General features: G+C 47.7%; 1 protein-coding gene across 3 annotated transcripts in view; it reads right to left on the minus strand.

The window, feature by feature from the left end:
• The window catches only part of Sytl3 (synaptotagmin like 3), a 60,213-nt gene that overhangs the window by 4,343 nt on the left and 32,875 nt on the right, over nt 1-22,995 (minus strand). For 2 of the 3 annotated variants that reach the window (XM_026393851.2, XM_026393850.2), the window contains exons 4-11: nt 22,534-22,585; nt 21,496-21,565; nt 20,029-20,107; nt 16,520-16,644; nt 10,348-10,479; nt 8,078-8,256; nt 4,338-4,440; nt 229-399 (exon numbers count right to left, since the gene is read on the minus strand). In XM_026393851.2, the coding sequence (XP_026249636.2) occupies nt 229-399; nt 4,338-4,440; nt 8,078-8,256; nt 10,348-10,479; nt 16,520-16,644; nt 20,029-20,107; nt 21,496-21,565; nt 22,534-22,585 (911 nt within the window). Of the gene's footprint in view, nt 1-228; nt 400-4,337; nt 4,441-8,077; nt 8,257-10,347; nt 10,480-16,519; nt 16,645-20,028; nt 20,108-21,489; nt 21,566-22,533; nt 22,586-22,995 lie in introns of all 3 variants that reach the window. The other variant, XM_077801976.1, reaches the window with a different exon arrangement.

Raw genomic sequence — 22,995 nt, forward strand, 5'->3', positions numbered from 1 at the left:
CTTTGAGCTTGGCGCTCTGCTCCTGGCTTGCTTGTCAAAGGTTCAGTTTGACAACCTTGGCGGCCTTATGCCAGGCCCTTGTGCCAGGTGCTGGCACAGAGATGCTCCAGGCCTCGCAAGGTGACAATAGAGGAGTGGGGGGGGGGGTGCAGGGAGCACCAGGGTTTATCCTCTGGCAAATGAGTTCACAGTGGCCATGCTGGACACTTGGTCCCAAACAGACCTCACCTTGGCCCGGAGCGGATACCAGCGGAAGGACTGTGTTGCTCTGTCTTCAAAGTCCCATGTGGCCAGAGGAACAGTCACTTCTCCAAGGAACACCCTCCTAGCGAGCGTGCCCAGGTGCCACACAGAGACTTGCAGCTGCCGGGTCACCAGCTGGGCAGCGTCCACCTGATACTGCAGTGCAGAGTGGAGACAGTCAGCCAGGCTCCCGGGCCCCGCCTCCCAGGGCCTGTCAGCCTCTCCCATAGCCAAGCTCCAAGATTTGGCTGCAGCCAGAGTCTCTATGGTCAGGGTGGCAGCTTGAAGCCAAAGCCAGGAAGACCCCTCTTCCTCAAGAGTCCCCCCACTCCCCAAGTGCCTGGGCTCTCAGTCCTCCATGCCACCCCTGATTCCTCACCCCCATTTCTCAGGACAAGATAAGAAGGAAAGTTCTCATCCAGTCCAAGGCTTCAGGAAATCAACCGAGATCACCAAAGCGGGACTTGGACATGGACCTGGCCTATACTGCACCCAGCTGGGTCCAAAAATACTAAAAATAAAACTATTGTTTTTAAAAATTACAAAGTATTGGGGCTGGGAGCCTGGCTCCATAGTAGAGCTCTTGCCTAGTGTGCCCAAGGCCTGGGTTTGACCATCAGCACTGCAAAAACTAAAACTCAAAAAATGAAAATACAAAGTCTGAGCTTTTACCCGTTAGGTTTGCCCTAGACAGACAAGGCACACAGATGGCAGCAGCCTGTGACACCTCAGCACTCCACCTGCCCCCTTTGGAGCTTGCAGCACAGGTGACCAGAGGCCAAAGGCCCCCTATGCGCCTGTCTGAAGGCTTCTCAAGGTGTGGCCAACCCCGCCTCAGCCCCAGGGTCTCTTTTGAAGCCTAGCAGTTGGATTGTCCCAACAGTGAAGACAGTCACAAGTTACTGAGCCCTCCTTCTGCAGGCTTCTGGCTGCCCAGATCCTTAGTTTTCACATGCATCCTGTGAGATCAGTATCACTTATCACCATGTGACCCTGAACACACAGCAGCCTAGAAATCCCCGGAGTCTCCTGTGGCCTAGAGGCCACCCATGGTGGGCCAGCCTCCTCACCTACTGTGTCCAGCCTGGGTTCTCACTGCTGGCCCTGCCTGGTGCTGCCCCCAACATGGCACTAGCTGGGATGTGACTCTCAACCCTTCAGGACCCTCTAGGCTGTCCCAGGGGAAGGCAGGACACTCACGGCCACCTAAAGCAGGTGGGCAGGGGTTGGTTTGGTTTTGATCTCATCTATCGCTGCCACCTTTCCCTTTAAGGGATGAGACAGAAACAACCCAGAACTGAAGTGCACTTCTCCCCCTCGGTCTCCCCAGAGGGAAGGGAGGGGGGCTCTGTCCCTGGCCCTTCTGTCTTGGCTGTCCTTCTCTTCCTGCTGGGGTTGCTATGGCCAGTAGGTCAGGAGCTCTGGGCCGCGTTCCCCCTCCAGGGCTGGGCTGGTTTTCCATGCTTTCCCTCAGGTCCCTGGCCTGTTTGTGACTCTGCCCACATTCCTGGCTCTGGCTGGGAACTCTGGAGTAACCTGGCTCCTCCTGCCTGCCCCCCGCCCAATCAGTTAAGCCCAGACCTCTCTGCCCACCTGCTGCACTCTGAGAAGTTCAGCTGCTCCAGGGAGGGTCATGAGGCCATGGCCTGAGGCCACCCTCCTGGAGGCAACTCCCTAATCTCCACTGCTTTGTGACACACAGCAGCCCCTCCCCAACTCCCCCACTTAGCCCTGCTCTTCTCTTTGGGTCCTCACCTACTGGTCACCCTATCTGATAAGCAGGATAGCACTCTTCTGGTGACTGAATCTGCTGTGTCGAATTAAATTTTCCATCATCCTGTGGTCCACAGGCCTGCTCCAGCTGACCCCGAGAGTGCTACCCACTCCATAAGTTCTGGCATATAAGGATCTTCAGAGAACAGAAGGCTGCCCAGACCTGGGTCTCAGCTCGTCCTTCCCAGGTCCCCACTGCAAGGATCTCAACAGAGGGCTGCCCAAATTGTACTTTAATCAGGAAACTTCTGGATCCTCAAATTTCTCATGCACTTTTGTCAAAACCAGTTGGAGGACGCCCTGGAGGCTGTTATCTCCCCAACCTTCCTGTGGCCTGCCCTGGGCTCTACAGACCTGGGAGCCCAACCAAGGGGTAACTTGAAATACTGGTTTCCCCAAGGTTTTTAATGATTGATCTGCTCTCCAAGCCCTGCATCTTTTCTGTATTATGTGAATTTCTTTAAGAATAAATCTGGGGCTGGGGATGTGGCTCAAGTGGTAGCGCGCTCGTCTGGCATGCGTGCGGCCCGGGTTCGATCCTCAGCACCACATACAAACAAAGATGTTGTGTCCGCCGAGAACAAAAAAATAAATATTAAAAATTCTCTCTCTCTCTCTCTCCTCTCTCTCCTCTCTCACTCTCTCTTTAAAAAAAAAAAAAAAAAAAAAAGAAGAAATCTGGCTGGGCACAGTGGCACATGCCTATAATCCCAGCAGCTCGGGAGACTGAGACAGGAGGATCACAAATTCAGTGCCAGCCTCAGCAACAGTGAGGCGCTGAGCAACTCAGTGAGACCCTGTCTCTAAATAAAATACAAAATAGGGTGGGGATGTGGCTCGGTGGTTAAGTGTGCCTGAGTTCAATCCCTGGAAACCAAAAATGAAAAAGAAAAATCTAGACTGTGTCGGGATCCTCTGAATTTAGATGAAAACTTGATTTTTTTTTTCAAAAATATCTGGGTAGTTTCCCAGGACTACAAAGACTACAAAATATTCACAATAGACTGGATGAAACCCTTGAGTAAATGTAATTTTAAATGATTTGAGATTCTGTGTATAATTTAAATAAAATAGGAAAAACTGTTTAAATTGACCTGTGTAATTAAATACTTATCTAAAACAGTCCCCATTTCATAAACCACTTCTAGCACAAAACACCTTATTAAACTTATGATGAGACATTTTAGATATCAACTTAAATGTGTGAGACAGCACAGAGTTTTCCAAATTCTCCAGCAGGCATGGGACTCCAGGGTGGTCTGCAGCCCAGGCCTGGCCAGGGGTGAGGAGTAGAGCTGAGTAGAAGAGAGTCATTGCAGGTCCCACCTACACCTGCTGAGTCAGACTCTGCAACTTTAAAATAACACCTCTGGGGGATTCCTAAGCGCAGGAATACCTTCCATGCTGGTTTCAAGCTAAGCTTTCAAGTACTCCCAAAGTCTCAGGTCCCCCATGGTAAATGAGGATTCTAATGCCTACATCAGTGTAGATATAAAGCACTTGACCTCAGCAGGGGGCCCAGCAAACAATGATGATTATTGTTTAATGAACTTGTCTGTGCCATCCACCCAGATGGCCCCTGGCTCGCAGTTCACAGATGCCTCTGCTTGCCAAGGAAGCAAACAAAACCCTCTCCTTTTGCCAGTGTGAGGTGGCAGGACTTCTGTTTGCCCAGTCCTGGCCGCGGTGTCCCCCAGGTCTAGGCTACCCTTCTGGCTGGGGCTCCCACAGTTGGCTGTCTGCCTGTGCTGGGCCTCCACTCTGCCTCTTCACCCCAAATCAGAGAATGACGTCTCAGCTCTGTCCTAAGAAATCATATTTCTTAGCATCAAAGAAAGTGAGAACCCAAACAATTTCTTTATAATTCTTTTCATAAAATAAGAAGAAAACAGGGTTTTGGGATATTACAATAAAGAGCACTTCATCAAAGGTAGTGACTTAGTCATTGGATTTTCAGGGCCCCCTGCTTGAAAATGCCTGATAATCATAAAAATTCCACAAGACAAACCAATTTCTAAGCCACTCTGTGCCCAGACATGGCCTGAGACATACAGGCAGTCAGATTCTTTCTCCCCATTTTCTTAGAAATCATTAATCAAAGCCCTGCTCTAATCTGGCCGACTCTGCACTTCTCCGGTTCAAAGGCTCAAATGTATCTTCACCCCACCTGCCACTGATTGACAGAGAAATGTATAGGTGTCTGCACTTGTGTTTAACTGATTTGAGGGTTTAAAGAGCCACCCATTGGACTCTGACCCGTGATATGAGCCCAGCCCAGGACGGGGAAGACACAGAGCATGAATGTACTCATCCACAAGCACCTTCAGGGTCTCCTGAAAGGTAGGGTCCAGTGTGTTCTTTTGGACTGCAGTCTTGCGTTTTCCCTGAGACGATCGGTCAGGCAGCAGGTAGGTCTTTATGTACCTAGTGGCCAAATGCAGAAAGACAAACTGAGGCTCTGAGGGTGAGCGGGCTCCAGAGGAGCAGAGCGCACATATGAACCTTTTCTTTACCCTGTTTCGGACTAGTTTTTGAGCTGATAGAAAGGACTCAGGGACCAGGACTGACATGAACAATGTTAGTGCTGAGTGTACAGCTGCTGATTCACAAGGTCATGGCAAGGGGCTGGAGTGGAGCTCCCCCTGCATTGCTCATCCCCTGCTCCTGGAACCTACAGCCCCCTCCTCCTTGTCACCTGCCATTTGATGAGGACCATGGAACGGGATTCTCCAATCTGCCTGGATGTCCAGGCCACACACCAGCTTCCCCTGTCTGCACCTCCACCTGCATTTCCTCCAACCCACACAGCGGAAGTGGAAATGGAAAGCTCCTGACTCCGGGGCCTCAAAGGCTGCACATCTTCTGACTGCTGAGGCAGTTTTGAACTTTTATATCCACAGGACTGTGTACAGACATTCTTTTACAACTTGTTTTTCCTATCCATATGTTTGAGATTCGCCTATATTGCTATGTGTAGCTGCAGTTCATTCATTTACATTCCTACACATTGTTCCATTATATGAAGATGACACAAATCATTTATCCTTGTGAGGAACCTTTGTCTTATGCCTTAGTTTTTGCTTTATAAACAATTCTGCTATGACCATTCCACCATGCATGTGTGAGCGCTTCTCTAAGCACAAAACTAGAAGCGACAGGGCAATGTGTTTCCCTCCACACCCACACCAGTGCTTGGGGTGGAACCCAGGGCCTTGGGCATGCTGGGGAAGTACTCTACCACTGAGCTACACCCCCGCCAGCATGTGCATTTTCAATTTCAGCAAATTATGCCAAATTACTAATTAAATTTCTCTAAAACATTTTAGGACTATTTAAGCTTTCTATTTCATCTCGTGTCAAGCTTAGAAAATTTGTGTTTTTTAAGAAATGTGTCCATTTCATCTCAGTTATTAAGTGGTGTTTTTGTTTGTTTGCTTGTTTGTTTGTTTGTTTGTTTGTTTGTTTTTTTGGTGCCCAGGGGCGCTCAACCACTGATCTACATCCCCAGCCCTATTTCATATTTTATTTAGAGACAGGGTCTCAATGAGTTGCTTAGTGCCTCACCAAGGGTGAGGCTGGCTTTGAACTTGCCATCCTCCCATCTCAGCCTCCCATGCCTCTGTGATTACAGGTGTGCGCCACAGCACCCAGCTTCAGTTGTTAAGTTTTAAATAATATCCTCTTCTTATTCATTAATGGGTAAGCTTTGCCACAGTGTCTCTTTTCGTTGGCATTTGTATATTCTCTTTTTTAAAATCTTGATAAAATTTACCTCAGTGTTTACCAATTTTTCTAATTTTTTTCGAAGAACTGACATTTGGGTTCATTATTTTTTCTCTATTGTTTTCTATTTCATTGATTATTGATCTTTACTATTTCCATCCTTCAGAATTAATTAATTATTTTTTTCTAGTGTTTTAAGTTGAAGGTTTAAATGATTCACTTTTAATCTTTCTTCTTTTTAAATAGAAACACTACTTCAAATGCATTCCTCAAATTTTAAAATGTAAAAGTCAGGGGACATTTTGGACCATTCTTGGGTGTATGGTATAAGTAGAAGAATATTACAAGTTATAGACCAGAAGTACAAGTAAGATGGTTATGGAGAACCTTAATTGCTATAGAAATTTGTACTATTTTTTTTTCTGACACTGAAGAAACATTGAAGGTCTAAGTACTAATGTGAAAAACAGTTCTGTAGAAAAATGTATTCACAACCTCAGGTTGTATCTCTACAGACAGATACACATACACCAAAAAAATATTTTGTGTGTGTGTTTATATGCATGTATGTATTATATATGTGCTGTGGATAGACCCCAGGGCTTTGTGCATACTAAACATATTCTCTACCAATGAGCTGCACACCAGACATCCCAAAGCAGAGATTTTAAAGAAAAAGATACACGAATTAATATTATCAAAATTTCTACCAAGAAAAATCATCACAAATAGGCTGGGGTTGTGGCTCAGTGATAATGTGCTTACCTGGCACATATGAGGCACTGGGTTCGATACTCAGCACCACATAAAAATAAATAAAAATAAAACAAAGAAATTGTGTCCATCTACAACTAAGAAAAAAAATTTAAAAAAAGAAAAATCATCACAAAGAGATTAGAAAATAAAGAATAGCTGAGATAACATGTATCAAATAAGGCTGGCTATGGCAAAGCAAACCTACAATCCCAGCTATTGGGGAGGCTGAGGCAGGAGGATCACAAGTTTGAGAACAGCCTCAGATACTTAGCAAGACCCTGCCTCAAGATAAAAAATAAAATGGGCTAGGCATGTATTTCAATGGTAGAACATCACTGGGCTCAATCCCCAGCACCAAAACAAAAACAGACAAAAAGTAACGTACAAATAACCAATGAAAAGCTTTTAAAACCTATTCAGAATAGGTTCTTGAAAATATTTTCCTTCTGAGTATGGTGGCACATGTCTATAATCCCAGCTATTCCGGCAGAGGCAGGAGGATCACACATAAAAAGGTCTGGGGATGTAGCTGAGTGGTAGCATCTGAAGTGTACTTTGCATGTGGGATACCCAGGTTTAATCCCCAGCACCACACACACACACACACACACACACACACACACACACACACTCTCTTATAATTTTCTTGTGAGTAAATAAGAAAATGACAAACCAATAGAAAACTGGGCCAAAGGTATGAACAGAATGTTCCCAGAAGGAGAAATCTAAGAGGTTAATGTGGGTGTGTATGAAGCTGCTCGTCTTTATCAGGTAATCAGGGATACACACATTTAAATAACGGTGATACAACATTTCTTATCTATTAGTTGGGGAAAATTAATCTGTTAATGAATTGTGTAAAGCACCATTCATTTTGTTTTTCCTACATGGAAAGGCAAACTTTCCAACACCATTTGTTGATGTCCACCTTTCCTCCCTGATTTGTAATAGTCCCTTGCAATAGACTGAATGTTTATGTGCTCCTAAAATTTATATTGAAACTTAACCCCCAGTGTGATGGCAGTTGGAGATTGAGCCTGGGGGAGGGGACCTGGTGGGAGGGAGCCCTGGTGAGGGGATGGACTAGTGCCCTCTTTTTATAAAAGAGTCCTCAGAGGGCTGTCTCACCCCTTCTTCTGTGATGACATGGACGACAGAAGCTGATGGCCACCTATGAACCAGGAAGCCCACCCTCACCAGGCTCCAAATCCATCAGCACCGCGGAATCCTCACCATCCAGAATGGGGAGGAATGAAGTTCTGCTGTTCAGAGGCCGTCCTGTCTGCAACCTTCTTTAACAACAGCTAGAGAGGTCTAAGAACCCCTTGATCATAAAGTTCCCACATATTCAAAGGTGGACAGCTAGACTTCTGATTCTGCTCTGTTGAGCCATCTATTTTTGCCTCCATAACTTAGTTTGAATTACTACAGCTTTATGAAAATTCTTGAAGTAAGTAAGTAGTTTCTATTTTTGTTCTTTTTTATAATCATCTTTGTTATTTTGGGATTTTCACTTTTCCATATAAATTTTAGAATCAGGACATCTATCATCTTATGTTAAAACTTTAAAAAAAAAACTCACGGGTTACACTTTTTCTTCTTTTCTTCTCCATAAGCAAGGTTCTTACAGGTTTTGATGCATATTTCTAAAGAATGGGTTTTGAAGCAATAACGAATGGCAAATTCTATTTCTCCAGTGACATTAGCGTTGTCAAAATTACCCATCTCTGTGCAAGTGCTGTTAATGCTAATTAAACTTCCCTGAAATAAAAAATGACAGATGTAATAAATTACTTCACAGTTAAAAGTTTTTTTGGCAGTCCTGATTTTAAGGTATCAAATCAATCTCAATTCATACAGAGCATGTATCCTGACTCATATTAAGTTACCTTGTACCCGTTTGTACTTTGCCAAAATAAGCAGCCACCTGTTCGATCCTGAGGAGATGGGGAATCCTCAGAAGGACCTCTCCTTCCAGATATGGTCTTTGCCTAGCAATAAAGGTTACGCAATCCCACTCTTTAACACAAGTCACTTAGGACAAGATGGACTATATCTGTGCAGTTCTGCCAAGACAAGGTCCTGCATTCAAGGCAGCCACGTATAAAGAACGCGGCCTAGCGTGGGCAGGGCCTGAGCCTGGGAGTCCGACAGACCTGATTCAGATGCTGGCTCTGCTACTCATTAGCAGTGTCCAAGTCTAACTAGGAGAGACTGGTGTCTTAGGGTTTTGGTGAGGACTGACAGGAACGAGGTACAGGAAGTGTGCAGACAGAGGAAATGATAAATTGTTTTAATGTTAATGGGTACCTAAAATTAAAAAAGAAACACTGTCATCATAAATGAGGGGGTTCTAAGCTTACATGGTGGCTATAAGTAGCAGAGGAAGCCTGTGCCTAGAGGATAAAATAAACCACCTTTCAATAATTAGATTTGCTTAGACAACTGCCACCATTTGCATGCAACTGATCTCAGTGCTGTCTTTGTAGGAGTAGAAAAGAAGTGTGATTTCTGCTGGCAGTGGGTTCACTGATTATTCATATTAAAAAAACATAGCTACAATCTCTACCTTATACCATTTACAAAAGAATTAACAAGCTGGAGCACAGACCTAAACATAAAAGCTCAACATTTTTTAAAATATATTTTTAGTTGTTGATGGACACTACACCTTTATTTAATTTATTTATTTTTATGTGGTGCTGAGGATCATACCCAGGGCTTCACGCATGCAAGGCGAGCCCTCTACCACTGAGCCACAACCCCAGCCCACTAAAAGCTCAACTTTTATTAAGCTCCTAGTTGAAAGCAGGAGACCATCTTCTTGGCTTGTAGAAAGACAAGACACAGAAGGGACTACACTAGAACAATTTGATAAATTAGACTTCATTGAACTTAAAACCTTTTCCTTGGGCTGGGATTGTGGCTCAGCGGTAAAGCGTTTGCCTAGCACATGCGGGACCTGGGTTCTATCCTCAGCACCACATAAAAATAAAGGCTTGTGTGTTGTGTCCATCTACACCTAAAAAAAAATTAAAAATAAAAAAAAGACTTCAACCTGTCTTAAAAAAAAAAAAAAAAAAACCTTTTCCTTGAAAGAAACACTCATTTTATTCAATACTCTTTGAATGAAAATGTTCATGATAAGATGTAAAAAAGGGAAACCACCCTCAAAACGTAGCAAGGCTCAATATGACCTCCAGGCTCTGCTGTGCTCCAAGTCACCTCTCCCCTGCCCTTGTCCACCAGTCCAGTTTGATGTTTTTTACTCTATTGGTTCTGGTTTTGGTGCTAAGCATATACTGACGTCAGGAGGAAGAGATAAGGCTGGGAAGATAGGGAGACGGGCCCCTGGTCACTTCCTGGGCAGCAGAGCACAATCAGCACCTGCAGATATTTGCTAAGAAACTTACAAAAAAAGGCTGTTCTTAAATCAGGGCCTACGTGACTAGGGGCCATGCCACTCCAAAGAAGGAAAAATGCCTGATGGATGTTTTGATTGGACTAAAAGCTGCAGGAATACCTAGTGGACACTGAATGCCTTCCCCAGGATTGGGCAGGAAGCTAGCCGACTTAACCCTACAGACCTATATAAATGCCTAGACAATAGCCCCTCTTTGGCATCCTTCTCTTGGGACCCCTCTCTTTTGGGGAACTCTGCTTTCTTTCTATTACTCTAATAAATCCTGTTACTTTGCTCTCACCCTTGTATCCATGGATCTTATTCTTCAAATTCATGAAACAACTTGACCCCACCCTCAGTGCTACACTACCATTCAGCTAGACCCCCAGCCCCCGCGTGGTGTCCTAGTGACCACCATTCTGTGTTAAGAGTGTTGGGACAAGACTCACGTGTCTCAAGCCTCCCGAGAACAAAGGGCTGGGGGAGGGGCCCAGTGAAAGAGCATCTTGCTTCAAACCAAGGCTGGCAGAGGGTCTGGGATCCTCTTGAGGAAGAGGCTTGGAAATATCTGGTGTGCTGACCTTTTGGAGAAGGAAAATCAAAATTAATAGGATGGCCCACATGCCCATTTGACTCTCTTCAAATGCAGAGACTTCAGCAAGCACAGCCTGCACCTATCACTTGGTAGGAGTCATATAAACTTGGAGTGACTGAGTAAGGGAGACACTTGCGTTTGGATAAATGTACCCCCCACCCCCGCAGGGCCTGAGGAAGACATTGTCAAGCTCTGGGATAGTCATGAACATGGATGGGTGAGCTACTTATGGATTAGTAAAAGTCTTAAAAGAAGTGCACCCTTTGGCCTTCATAATGATCCTGGCATTTAATCACATGAAATATAATATTCAATCTAATACACAGTAAGATTTAAATGCTCATAAAAAGAGAAAAATCAAGCCAGGCATGGTGATACTTGGCTTTAATCGCAACTATTCATGAGGCTGAGGCAGGAGAAGAGCAAGTTCAAGAGCAGGCTGGAAAACTTAGTGGGACCTTGTCTCAGAAGTAAAAAGGGCCAGGGATATAGTTCAGTAATAAAGTATTTATCCAGCACATACAAGGCCCTGGGACCAATCCCTAGTACCAAAAAAAAAAAAAAAAAATGTGGGAGAGATCAAAATATACCTCTAAATTTTATAAAGCTACTTTTTAAATTGTTAACACTGTTTATAGCTGAGCTTCCCAACACGATAGCCATTGGCCACATAGGACAACTTGAATTTAAATTCAAGTTTATTAAATTAATAAGCTCAGCTGCTCATTTGCACTGGACACATTTCAAGTGCTCAGACACCACGTGTGACAGTGGCTACTATATTGGACAGTTCACACTGTCAAATAAAGAACATTCCACTGCTGCAGGAAGTCCTGTCAGACATCACCAGTAGAGTAATACACATAATATGGAAGTTAGAAAAATTGCTTCCAGACCAACAGTCAAAAGTTTCTGAATTGAGGCTTCCGTCTTGGTGCTAGGTTGGAAGGAGAATTCATATACCATCTGCACCAGAGTCCTAAACGTCATGAATGAGATGCTAAGTGAGAACACCAGAGAACTAACAGAAGAATGGATCATCTCCAAATCACTGTCTGTGCTCTTCATCTCCACAACACCAACTCAAGACCAAGAGACAGTCACACCACACTCCACTGCATCCACGGCTCTAAACCCTGGGGTTGGAAGAGGATCCAAAGCTGGCATCAGGTCTCACCCACTGCAGGGAAGATAGAGGCACCAGCCACTTGGTGGCAAAGAGGTGAGGGGAGATTACTGGGTGTGGGACATCTGGGGTGACCTTCAGTGGGGGTATGACCTGAGTGGGGTGCTGGCAGGTGGCTGGGGAAGACCAAAAGCTAAGGCAATTGGGGCACAATTCCTAGGCCTACAGAGACTCTGGGGCCAGGTAGACCAGACCCAGGGACCATGAGCAGACAGGGATGTGAGCTTGTCCAGGGGGCTCCAAAGGGTGGGCAGAGAAGGCCACCAAAAGCCCTGTTTCCCAGAGTCCTGGAAGATGGGCAACTGCCACCAGTGGTCAGGTGAACCAAGTCCCTCAGAGGCAGCCAACTTGGCAGAACTAAAAGTCCTAAAAACTAGCTGTCAAAGGAACCTATGTGTTGATATGGAAAGAACAAGTTAGACTCTTCCTTAAAAGCAAATGACAAACGGGGACCTGGGGTGGGTGCCCTTTCTGTTAAATGGAGTCTGTGGAGTGCAGAGGCATTTTATTGTGTAAGGCACAGAGGACTGGGATGTGTGTACATGGCGAGAGGCCCAGAGGGGCTCTGGAGGGAAGAGACCCCACCCAGGCTCAGGAACAGGGGAAAAGGCAGCCAGGAGACCGGCAAGTGCCCAGGGAAAGAGGCTCTCTCCTGCTTCCACTTCCAAGGGCCTGGAGCCCTGGAGGGTTCATGACACGTGCTAGGACAGACTTCATAGAAATGATAGGTGAGTGTCTTTCTGAGAAGAGACAGTGGAGAACTCCCACCTGGCCCCTCCCAACCTGTGGGACACAGCAAGAGGGCAGGAACCTTCCAGCATCTTGATCCCAGACTTTGAGCTCCCAGAATTGAGAGAAAATGATTGTCAGATGTTTAAACCACCCCATCTCTGGTAATTATGTTTTGGAAGCTTGGCTGACTGCTATAGTGTTCAACATACATTTTAAAAATCATGTCTTTTTGAATCATAAGAAATTAATGGCAGAAAGTTTTGGAAAGGAACAAAGAGAACTATCTTTACAATAGAGGTTACATGGCACATTGGATTCATGGCCAGGGAAGACTCTCATAGGTCAGGACACAGGAAAACCTTCAATGGAGTTAAAACACAAATGTAAATATTTCAAGATTATTAGGAAAGCAGATACTATTCTGAAGGGTTATTTTTAATTCACTATGGAACCCAAGATGAAGTTCTGGGTTCAGCTTTTCCCCCAGTAAATTCTGAAGGATCTGGACAAGACTGTCAGATCCAATGTCCTCCGAAAGGGCTTCAAGATCCTAGGAGTTTATCAATGGCATTGAGATGGGCATTGTCCCCCTGCCCGTAACTGTGATATTTTTTTTCCTTTTTCCTTTTTATTTATTTATTTCTGTGATTTTTTAATGTACTTCAAAATTATCTAGTTTTAGTTAGACCCAGAGACAAATGGTGGCCCTGAATGAGGTCTAGTCTGCAAAGCGTGTGACATTATGTGGGAAAGATCAGCAAGTAGTAAGTTTCATTCGATCAAATTATGAACCCTCTGGAAGAGTTTTGCTGTTAATAGCTAAGAACACAGAAAATAATAGAAGGAAGAGCAACTGTGCCTCTGTGACTCCCTCTGGGGACGACCTCAACTTGAAAGCCCACTTGAGTACAGAAACCACTCGGTTTGGCTCGGCCAGTCACATGCTCGGAGCAGGGGCATCCCTCTGGAGGCAGACCACCTCTCCTGGGGCACAGGAGGGTAACTGCCATCCGGCCTGGTGTTAGCAGTGAGAAATGACGCTGCTACTCGCCTGGCCTCCTCCGCCCACTCCGCCTCTGGGATGCGGCTGCTGGTGGCAGGGAAGACATGCAGGGACTTAGACATCACACAGTACCAGGAGAGTGAGATGAAGCAAAGTCCTTTTCCTCCACCTTTATCCCCAGGCCCTCTCCCCAGAGACAGCCCCTCCTACCAGCTTTTTATAATGCTCCCTGTTTAACAGGTACATGTTTTTATGGGCAGTATAGATCAACCACATGTTCATAAGGTACAATAAAACCCACTGGAATGCACACAAGGAGAGCTGGGGAGAACTCACTTCGGAAGAATCCTGGCCCAGATGCTCCAGGGAGGGTCTCGGAGCACTTTCAGAATATGCTCTTCAAACTTAATGACCAGAAACTTGGAAGAGATCCTGAGCCACTTGTTCGGTTAACAGCTCTGAGCCACCCCAGGGGTCTAAGAAAGCTACTTAAACCAAGGGCAACAGTGCATACCTATAATCCCAGCATTTGGGAGGCTGAGGCAGGAGGATGGCTTAAGCCCAGGAGTTCAAAACCAGTCTGGGAAACACAGCAAAACATTTCAAATGAGAAAAAGAAGAAGAAGGTCATCTATTAGCTCTGTGCCATAGCCACCTGCAAGGTGGGCACCAACGACCGATACTTCCAAGGGCACTATGTCGTATGATTAATGTTGGCAATACGTTCCAAAGTGTTCTCATGGAAACAAGTACCATTACTGTGAGCTCTCCAGCTGAGGCACCTGTGATTGCAGTCTGGAAAATGTCCTATTAAAGGATGTACTCCTTATTTTTCAACCCAATAATTATTTAGCATTTATAGATTATGTTTGCTGAGTTTTGGTGGAGTATAAACATTTGGCTAAAGTACTCTGTGAAACAGCCATATCCTCAATGACACTGGCAGAGAGAAGTCCTGCCACAAGTGCAAGCATGTCCTGCCCAGAGCCTGGCAACAGAGGGCACACACATGTAAGGGTCCATGCAGGTGGGCGCTCTACCCACAGCCTCCCCCTGCACCTCCTCACTTCTATCCCTGAAGTCTCCTAGCCTACTTGAAAACCTCCACAACTGCTTGGCAGGCTCTATTCTGTGGGCACAAGCTGCAGGGGAACAGTGCACCAAGGATGCCACATTATGACAGCATTCCCAAAGCCCAAAGCAAGGCCCGTGGGAGCTTGGTGTGCCCCACACAGCACAGCACACCACAGACGGGAAAGGTACTGAGTCTCCACAGCAGGGTACCATGGGGAAGGTCCTGGGGCAGGTTCTATCTGACCCCAACCCTCCTGACCCCATGACCCCCTTCTGCCCACATGACCCCCAAAGGTCCTCATCTCCAATGGGGACAGCAATAATGCAACCCTCACGGGTTGTTTTAAGGATCACAAAGATTAAATACCAATAAGGGCTCTCTGCAGAGAACCGTGCCCAGAGCACTGCTGACCTGTCAGTGTTGGCATCAGAGTGGCTTCATCAGACCCAGTAAGAGAATTGTTCACACTTCCAAATCCCTCTGGAACCCTTTTTTTCTCAGTGGCCCTCGCTTGTCCTTACATGGGGCATAGATAGAACAAAGAGGCTAAATTTTTCTGACTTAAAAATCATACAAACCCAGGTTCTATTTCTGGCTTCTTTTTTTGTTTTTTTGTTTTTAAGCTATGAGCTGCTAGTGAAGTTGGTTAACCTCTCACTGACACTCAGGTCCTTGATTGTTATCATGGGAGTTTTTGTGAGACACAAGGTGATGACGTGGTTCATGGTGAACACTAACTCCCCGACTCTGGTCTCTTCAGGAAGAGCAGTGGATTCTGGTGTGAACTGATGCTTATGCACACCTGAGAATTTCAAAGACCTTCAGGGTTTCAAATACTCCTGGCGCCTTCTCCTACAGGGTGGGGAATTGAGAGTCAGTGCCCAGAGCTCAGCCTTCAAGCTGGTTCAGCTACGTCACTGTGGCCTGTGATGTAACCCTACCAAGGCTCCATGCTCCTAGATGTAAAGAGGGGCTGCCTGCAATACCTACCTCCTAGGGTGGGTATGTCACTAAAATGAGATGCCCCAGCAGAGCTCCTACACAGAGCATGGCGCATCATAATCAACGCCAGCAATCTGAAGAAGGTGTTTGGAGGACTTCGCTGGCAAATGAGATAGTACAGCACTCAAGGGAGACCTGCGAGAACCCTGTGCTGGGGAACAACAGGTGACTTCATTTTACAGGGGGAGTCCTGGGCTCAGGTGCGAGGCAGCAGATGGAGGCAGAACCTAGCACCTTGAGAACAGGTGCTGAGGTTCTAGCAAGACAGTGGGCTAACGGGAGGACAGTATCTGGGGAGGTCTCCAGGGGATCCCACGGCCACAGAGAAGGGACATGTGTCCCATGCAGCTGAGCAGAGCAGCCATAATAACGCTGCACACCACATGGCTGGCACCTTCCCAGTCAGGTCACCTCAGCTGGACTAGAACCCAGGCGTTCTGATCCCAGAGCCAGCTTGCTCTCGTCCTGGTCTACCCGCTGCGGGCCAGGTAGGTGAGCTCGCCCTTGGTTCAGACACGGGGAAGGAGCCCCCTGCTTGAACATGATTATGCAGTATTTGTGTTTTCCATAGTTTCCATCAGAGACCAGGACAGATTATAACTAAAGGCTGTTGATCCTGAACATAAGTGAGGGGTTCCACAGACCCTGGGAACGACGGCAATCACAGGTCCTGCAGGTGCTGTGGCCTTGAAGCCCGTGGGCAGAAGCCTTGGGGACTCATGGCCACACTAAAGCTTGTAGCTGCTCTGAACAGTTGTGCAGGTCGAACTCCTTTTCTTTTTGAGGCTCCTGGGCTCAAGGATCCTCCTGTCATCCTCCCAAGCAGCTGAGACAATAGGCACAAGTCACCACACCTGTTTTGATCTTAAATTCTGACTCTCCTTTGGCCAAATGCAGGAGCTTCCAATCACATTTTTCAGACTGTGAATTGTTTTGCTATCAAAGGAAAAACAAAAGGAAAAATCGACAGAGAAAAAGACTGGAAAGAGAACACAAAGGGGGCGGTGCAGGGCGGGGGCCTCAGGTACCCTGGTGGTGACGTTGACCGCAGTGTCTGACTGGCTCCGTCTCTGCGTCTGGCCTGCACACTGCCTGGGGCTGGTGGCTAGAAGATGCTTCTCAGACGTCATGTCATTCTGGGACTTGGAGAGCTCTGGAACACAAACACAAGGGATGACAGCTGGGAGCGCACGGCTTTGCGGAGTCCCATGGAGCCCTCGCCTGGGATTCCTGAGACCCGCAGACCCGGGGGCCCAGGTGGGCCAGAAGGGGCTGGGGGGGAACAGGGAGGGACCAGGGAGGGGCAAGGGAGGCCTGTTCACCATGGAGCATGGGGGCACCCAGAGGAAGCCAGAAACTGCTGGACACAGGGCCGGAGGAGGGCTGGGGTCCTCTAAGGGGCCTCCTGTGGTCACACTCTACACCCCCGACAGGTGGAGCCTGGGAGAGTTGAAGGAACCCCCCAACTTCCCCAGTATTCCCCATCACTCATATGAGTACACACTTGTCCAGACCCAAAGATGGCAGCCACCAAGCAAGCTGGCTTCCCAGGGGTTCCTGACAGAGCTTTCGTGACTCAACACGGCATCTTAGGACTCTTAGAAGGGCAGGGAAAGTAAGATCTGAGGTGTCCTTACAAGTATCTCAGTAAGAAAGCAGGCCCTGAGAAGAGGACTCAAACGTTTGTCTTTGCAGCAGAACACTGGTCTAAAACAAGAGTGAAAGAAGGAACCGTGCACAGAAGGGAAGATCCGCCTCAAAGATGCTGCCTCCTCCTCAGGGGCTCCCTTTCCCAGGAGGCCTCCCCTCTGGGCCCTGGAGCTACCTTCCTACCGCACTGCTGTCTGCTGAGAGACACAGTTCAATCACTTATGAGTCTGAGTTTTTGCAAGCCACATTAGGTAAAAAGACACAGGCAATATTAATTTTAATTCTGCATTCCATTTGATGCTATGTCCAAAATGCTATTAGAACATGTAACCGATATCAAAGTTATTCATGAAATAGTTAACTCTCTTTAACTCCAAGCCTCTGAAGTCTGGTGTGTGTCTGACTCTGGCAGCACATCCTGTGACTACATTTCAGGGCCACAGGAGCAGCAGTAAGGGTCAGCACAGCCTCAGGCCAGCCCTCTGTCTTCTGGTCCACCCACTGAGCCACACTGCCTCTGCATTGGCTACCTATGAGCTGACTCCTGCCTGCACGGCCATGGGGAGGTCCCTGGCAAACGCCCCCAAGCCCCAGGGCACCCACCCTTGCCCACCTCGCCATCATCCTGTCCCAAGAGCCCTGTCTCCCTGCTACCTCAGATCTAGTACTAGCAGTGTCTGGGGCGTCTCTCAATGTCCAGCAGCTAGGAAGGACTAGCACACTCCTGTCCTCCAGCCCAAGTCACCTCCATGAGCTCCCCATGTGGCCAACCCAGGCTGGCTGAGCACGTGAGAGACCCCAGTTTCCAACCCCCAGGAGATGCCGTCCCTCCTCGCTGCTCCCCCCATCATCTGCTCAGGGCTCACCCCACAGTCTGAGCCTACTTGGTCCACTGCAAGCCACAGAATGAGGAGGGAATCTCCTTGAGCAGCTTGGGTTCTGACAAGAAGGCCTGGTTACCCATCGGCAGGGCTAGAGGACACTAAGAGCCCTGAGCAAGAAGCCATTCCTCTTTCCCTTCCCAGGCGACAAGCTGCCGCCACCTCCTAGAGATGAGCTGATAACAGAAGGGCTGTTGGAGCAGTAATAGCAGCCAGAGGTCACTGTGAGTCAGCCTCCCAAGCCCCACGGGCAAGGCCTCCTCCTCCATGCTAGGTCTTTGGTCCCTGAAGAGCCTGGGCCCTTTCTAGCCCCTCCCATGACCACGAGGTACCAGCCTGACATCCTGCCCACAAGGGGGGTTTCCTCTGCACCCACTTTGGTAGGGAAAAGGGTTGCAGCACAGATCAAGAGGACACGTGGAGAATCACTCAAAACCTGAAAAAACATGAATCAGTGCCTACAAGATGTTGCGTGCCCTGCGGCAGACACAGGGAAAGGGGCCGGTGGAGTCATGTGCCTGTGCCTGCAGACCAAGCAGGAAGCACTCAGGAGAGTTCTCAGGTTCTTGGCCCTTCCCAGGAGCCAGAAAGCAGGGCTTGAACTACCCCTCCCTCTGGGATGAGGGCAGCAGGGACAGAGGTCACGGAGCTTCAGCTGAGTCCCCTAGCTCAGAGGGACACTGCTTTGCTCTCATGAATCCCCGCCCTCACCCCACCCAGGGATTAGCTCTAGTTGTCCACCCAGGTGTCTAACTGGCAAACCTCGGATGAGTGAGCAGAGGTACGTGAGGCTGTGGGCATGTCCCTCAGGAGACTGTGCACCCAGGGCCCTTTTGGAGGAAGCTTAGGTTGGGGTCCATTCAGGGCATCGATTCCAGTAGCAGTGGAGGGAGGGATTCACACAAGCCCTGTGGATCTGGGGAGGAGCGGCACAGCTAAGATGTGGAGCAGGTCCCACTAGAACCTGCCGTGGAAGGGAGCCAGCTGGGCGAGCATGGGCAGCTCCACTGCCAGGCTGAGGGGCACAGGGGGTCTGGTGGGGTGTGTGTACGCTAGGAAAGCTCTGCAGGGTACGATGGGTGATTGTTAAACCCCCAGGCACTGTTGCCAACAGGCCAATGAAATCCAGTTGCTTCTCCCTTCTGAAAAAGAAGGCGACAGACCCTTGCTTGTGTAGTCACAGTTGTTCTTAACTGAAGAGCAGGGGTTGGATTTCAGTTGTCACCAGGGGACAGCTTAGACAGGCTCATGTGGACTACAGACGACTACTTAAAATCAAATCATCAGACGGTCTTGGAGCCAACAGGGGACAATGAGACCATCCACAGGCAACCTCAGGGAAGGAGGTGATGAACCGAAGCCAGACAGGCACGGACAAAGGGAAACGATGCCCCAGGAGCCCTGATCCCACCAAGGACCCTGTCTGACCCCGGGCCTGCCCTGCATATCTTAGGAGGCAGGAAAGGGTCCAAGACCTGAATTCTAAGATAAGCAGGAAAAGGGGAAAAAAAAAAAAAAACAGAGGGGAGAAGGTCCACTGAGGGAGACAGGGTTCCAGCTGAGGTGGTTAACTGCATTTGCAAACTATAGGGTAACTGCCAGAGGAAGACCAGACATTGATAAGGAGAAAAAGAAGACAAGTAATTCCATGCAAGTGACAGATCCTGGACCCCATGGCCTTGAAGGTTCTTGTTTAGGATTCACTGGAATCTTCATGTTTTCTTTGTTGGTCTCCCAGGATCCCCTGGGAAGCCCACACATGTCGACCTCCCTTGTCCATGGCGCCCAACTAGGCAGGTTCGGGCCTGGAAAGGAGGAAACTGGGCCAATGAGTGGACTGACATGGCATTTCCTCCCGCGAGGAACCAGAGGCCTGCTCTGTGGGTGGCGAGATGAAGGGCCCAGTGCTGTGGCTTTCCCGAGAGTCCAGGGACAGTCCCATCTGAGGCGGCCTGCCTGTCTGCCTGTGTGGCATGGGAAGGACACATCCTGAGGCATTGACTTACTTTTCACGTGGGTGGTAACAGACAGAAACAAATTCTCCATGGACTTATTAAATCCTCTGAACTGACCAAGTTCCTGTAACTAAAACAGACACAGAATGAGTTAATGCTTGATGGCCTGCTTTGCCCCGCGTCTCTAGACTGTCGGGCCCCAAAACACTGCAGATGGGTGCGGGTGCTCATTGGGCATGCAGGTGGGGGTGGGGGTGGAGTGACCCTCCCAGGACTAGGCACCCCTGCTACGCAGCGTCTCCGCTCTATATTTTGATATCCTCATAAAGGAAGAAGCATTATCAACATGTGGTTCATAAGATAACAACTACCTCTCAGACAGGATGAAGGATAGTTCCTTAGCTCAAAGATTGTACCCAAGTAAATGACTGTTTGTCTAACCTCCTTTTTCTTATGGCCCCACCCTAACTCCATGCACAAAGGGTACCAACGTTGGCAAAATGCAGGTGACACGGGGGCTGAGGATGGTATAAGGCACAAAGTGACCAGCTTGGAGTCAAGGAGTTCCACCTCCCAAAGCAGAAGCAGGGAGAAAAATACAACACAAAGACCACTTCCTTCTCCAAGTCTCATCTGTGTATCCACCCACTGTCCATCCAGCCATGCATCCACCATCCATCCGTGCATCCATCATCTGTCCATCATGCATCCAACTGGTAAATATGTGTTGAACATACAAGTGCTGGAAATGCTTTGGAGAATTTAAAATCTCCAGGGGAAGAACAGCAGGATTTTGAAGGTCACCCCAGAGTCTCAGCTTAAAATTGGAAAAGAATGAACATATTGTCTCCATTGGCAGACAAGGGTGTTCTCCCAGATGCACAGATGTAAGTGCTCCCCTTAATTTATAGGATAAAGGAGATAAACCCACATTTCCATGTCACTTTTATAGTTTTATGATACTTTTTCATTGATTTCTCACAATAGCCATGGGAGACCATCCAGACAGAATTATTTCCACTTCTCAGGTGCGAAACCCAGACAACTCCCCCAAGATCACAGCTAATTCCTTGGGATGGAAATGGCGCTGCTCCACTTTACATTAGATCCTGCCAACACTCAAAAGCCACAGGCCCTGCCAGCTCTCATACACCGTACGTCCATCTGTATCTCCCTGGGGCTCCCCTGCGACCCTACACACAAGTCAGCTTATCCAGAACCTCACACACTCACTCAAAGGCACAGTGCATAGCTGGGGGTGAGAGCTGATCGTAAGAGCCAAAAGATGAGGGTGCAGGTGCAGGCAGCGGGGTGGCCCACCGGGCAGATGGCCCATGGCCACCAGCCCACGAGGGTGGGAGCACTTCCATGCCTCCACGGGGATCTTTGCCCTCTGCCTGGCTCTGGGACCCACCCAGCCAAAGCAGGACCCCTCTGCTCCCAGGCCAATGGCCCCTCTCCTGCCTCCTCGCATCTCCCCCGCCGGCTGCCCTCCAGGACACTCACAGGCACACGTACCCTGCCAGGGCTGCCGCTGCACTGGTTTTCACTGAGAGGAGGAGGAGTAGGAGGCACCACAGAAATTTTGCTGCTAAGGAAAAATACAGGAATCAGAAATGAGTCACAAATTACGTGAGCTACTCCTTTTACAAACGCCACGATTCTGTGATTCACGTTCTCAGCTTTCTTGTTTTTAAGTAGAAACTAAGTTTTCAAGGAGAAGACACAGCAGCTCTGCTCAGACCTCTGTGAAGAGCACCTTCGCCTGGTACCTGAACACGGGAAGAAGGTCATGCCCATGTGTTCTGAAACCACAGGGGCCTGGCTCACCCCTGAGGGCCCCAGGCTTCACGTGCAGGATCTTGTTTGGACTCCCAAATTCTCTCAGTGCAAACCACACCAACACAAGGGCCCAAACTGTTGAGAATATAAAAACAACCAGGAGAGGAACTAGAAGCACAGGCTAAAAGAAGTGAGGACAAATGGGAGAGGAAGAAAGGAAGAAGTTCTGAGAAGGGAAAAACCTCTTCATGGGTCCACAAAGCAGGGGCTGGTGGGAGCGCTCATTCACATGTTAATAAACTCAGTCTCAGGTGTCCAGGCCCCCGGCAGCTTCCAGGTGCTAGGGGTGAGAACTTTGTACAAAGAAGTTAACATCTCTAGGACCATTATTCAATGCCACCAGTTCCTTCCACCCATCTAAGATGCCAGGCACTGGGTACCAGGTGAGAGACGTGGATGAGTAATAGCAGCAAATGCTCGGCTCAGTATGTCCTCCGATGTGCAATCAGAAATGATAGTTTGTTTCCTCACATTTCAGGAGAATTTGAGAAACAAAACAGGACGTTAAATGAGAAAACACGTTGATACCAGAAGGCTTCTCATGAGAATCCCGAAGCATCTTTGAATCTTTTCCAGGTACTTTATCATTAAAAAATAAAAAAGCTACATTCCAAAGCAGTGACCTCTAAGAGTCAGGAGATCTGAAAGTCCTTTCAGGGCGTCCTCCGCCTGCCTGCCCTGAGGGCGGGACGATCTGTCCTTCACAACACTCACCTCAGCCTCTGATAAGATTGCAGGAGCTTGGCCCCAGCTGTCTCCCGTTTGCCTGGAGGAGAGATCAGCAAAGGTCATTCAGAAATGAGAATATAACTTAGGTAATACAGACACAAGAATCAATCAGTTAAAATTATTTTCCCTTAACCCCATTTCTTGTGCCTAATAAAAGAGGGGGGGGGCGGTGATAGAAATGTTAAAAAATCAGATTGTGGGGAGGGCTGTACAGCTCTCAATTTATTGAACATCATTGGTTTGCACACTTAAAACAGGTGAATTTATGTTATAGGAATTCTCTCTTACTAAAGCTGTTGACCCAGTAAGAGGCCATAATGGCTAGGAATGACTGTTTTTATGAAAAGTTGATTTTGAATTAGATTTTCTAAATCTGGATAACTTAAAAAACAGTTCAAGCTTCCAATCTTCCATTTTTCCTTTAAAAACATGTCTTAATTGAATGGA

The sequence above is a fragment of the Urocitellus parryii genome, chromosome 8 (genome assembly GCF_045843805.1).
Source record: "Urocitellus parryii isolate mUroPar1 chromosome 8, mUroPar1.hap1, whole genome shotgun sequence".
Taxonomy (NCBI): domain Eukaryota; kingdom Metazoa; phylum Chordata; class Mammalia; order Rodentia; family Sciuridae; genus Urocitellus; species Urocitellus parryii.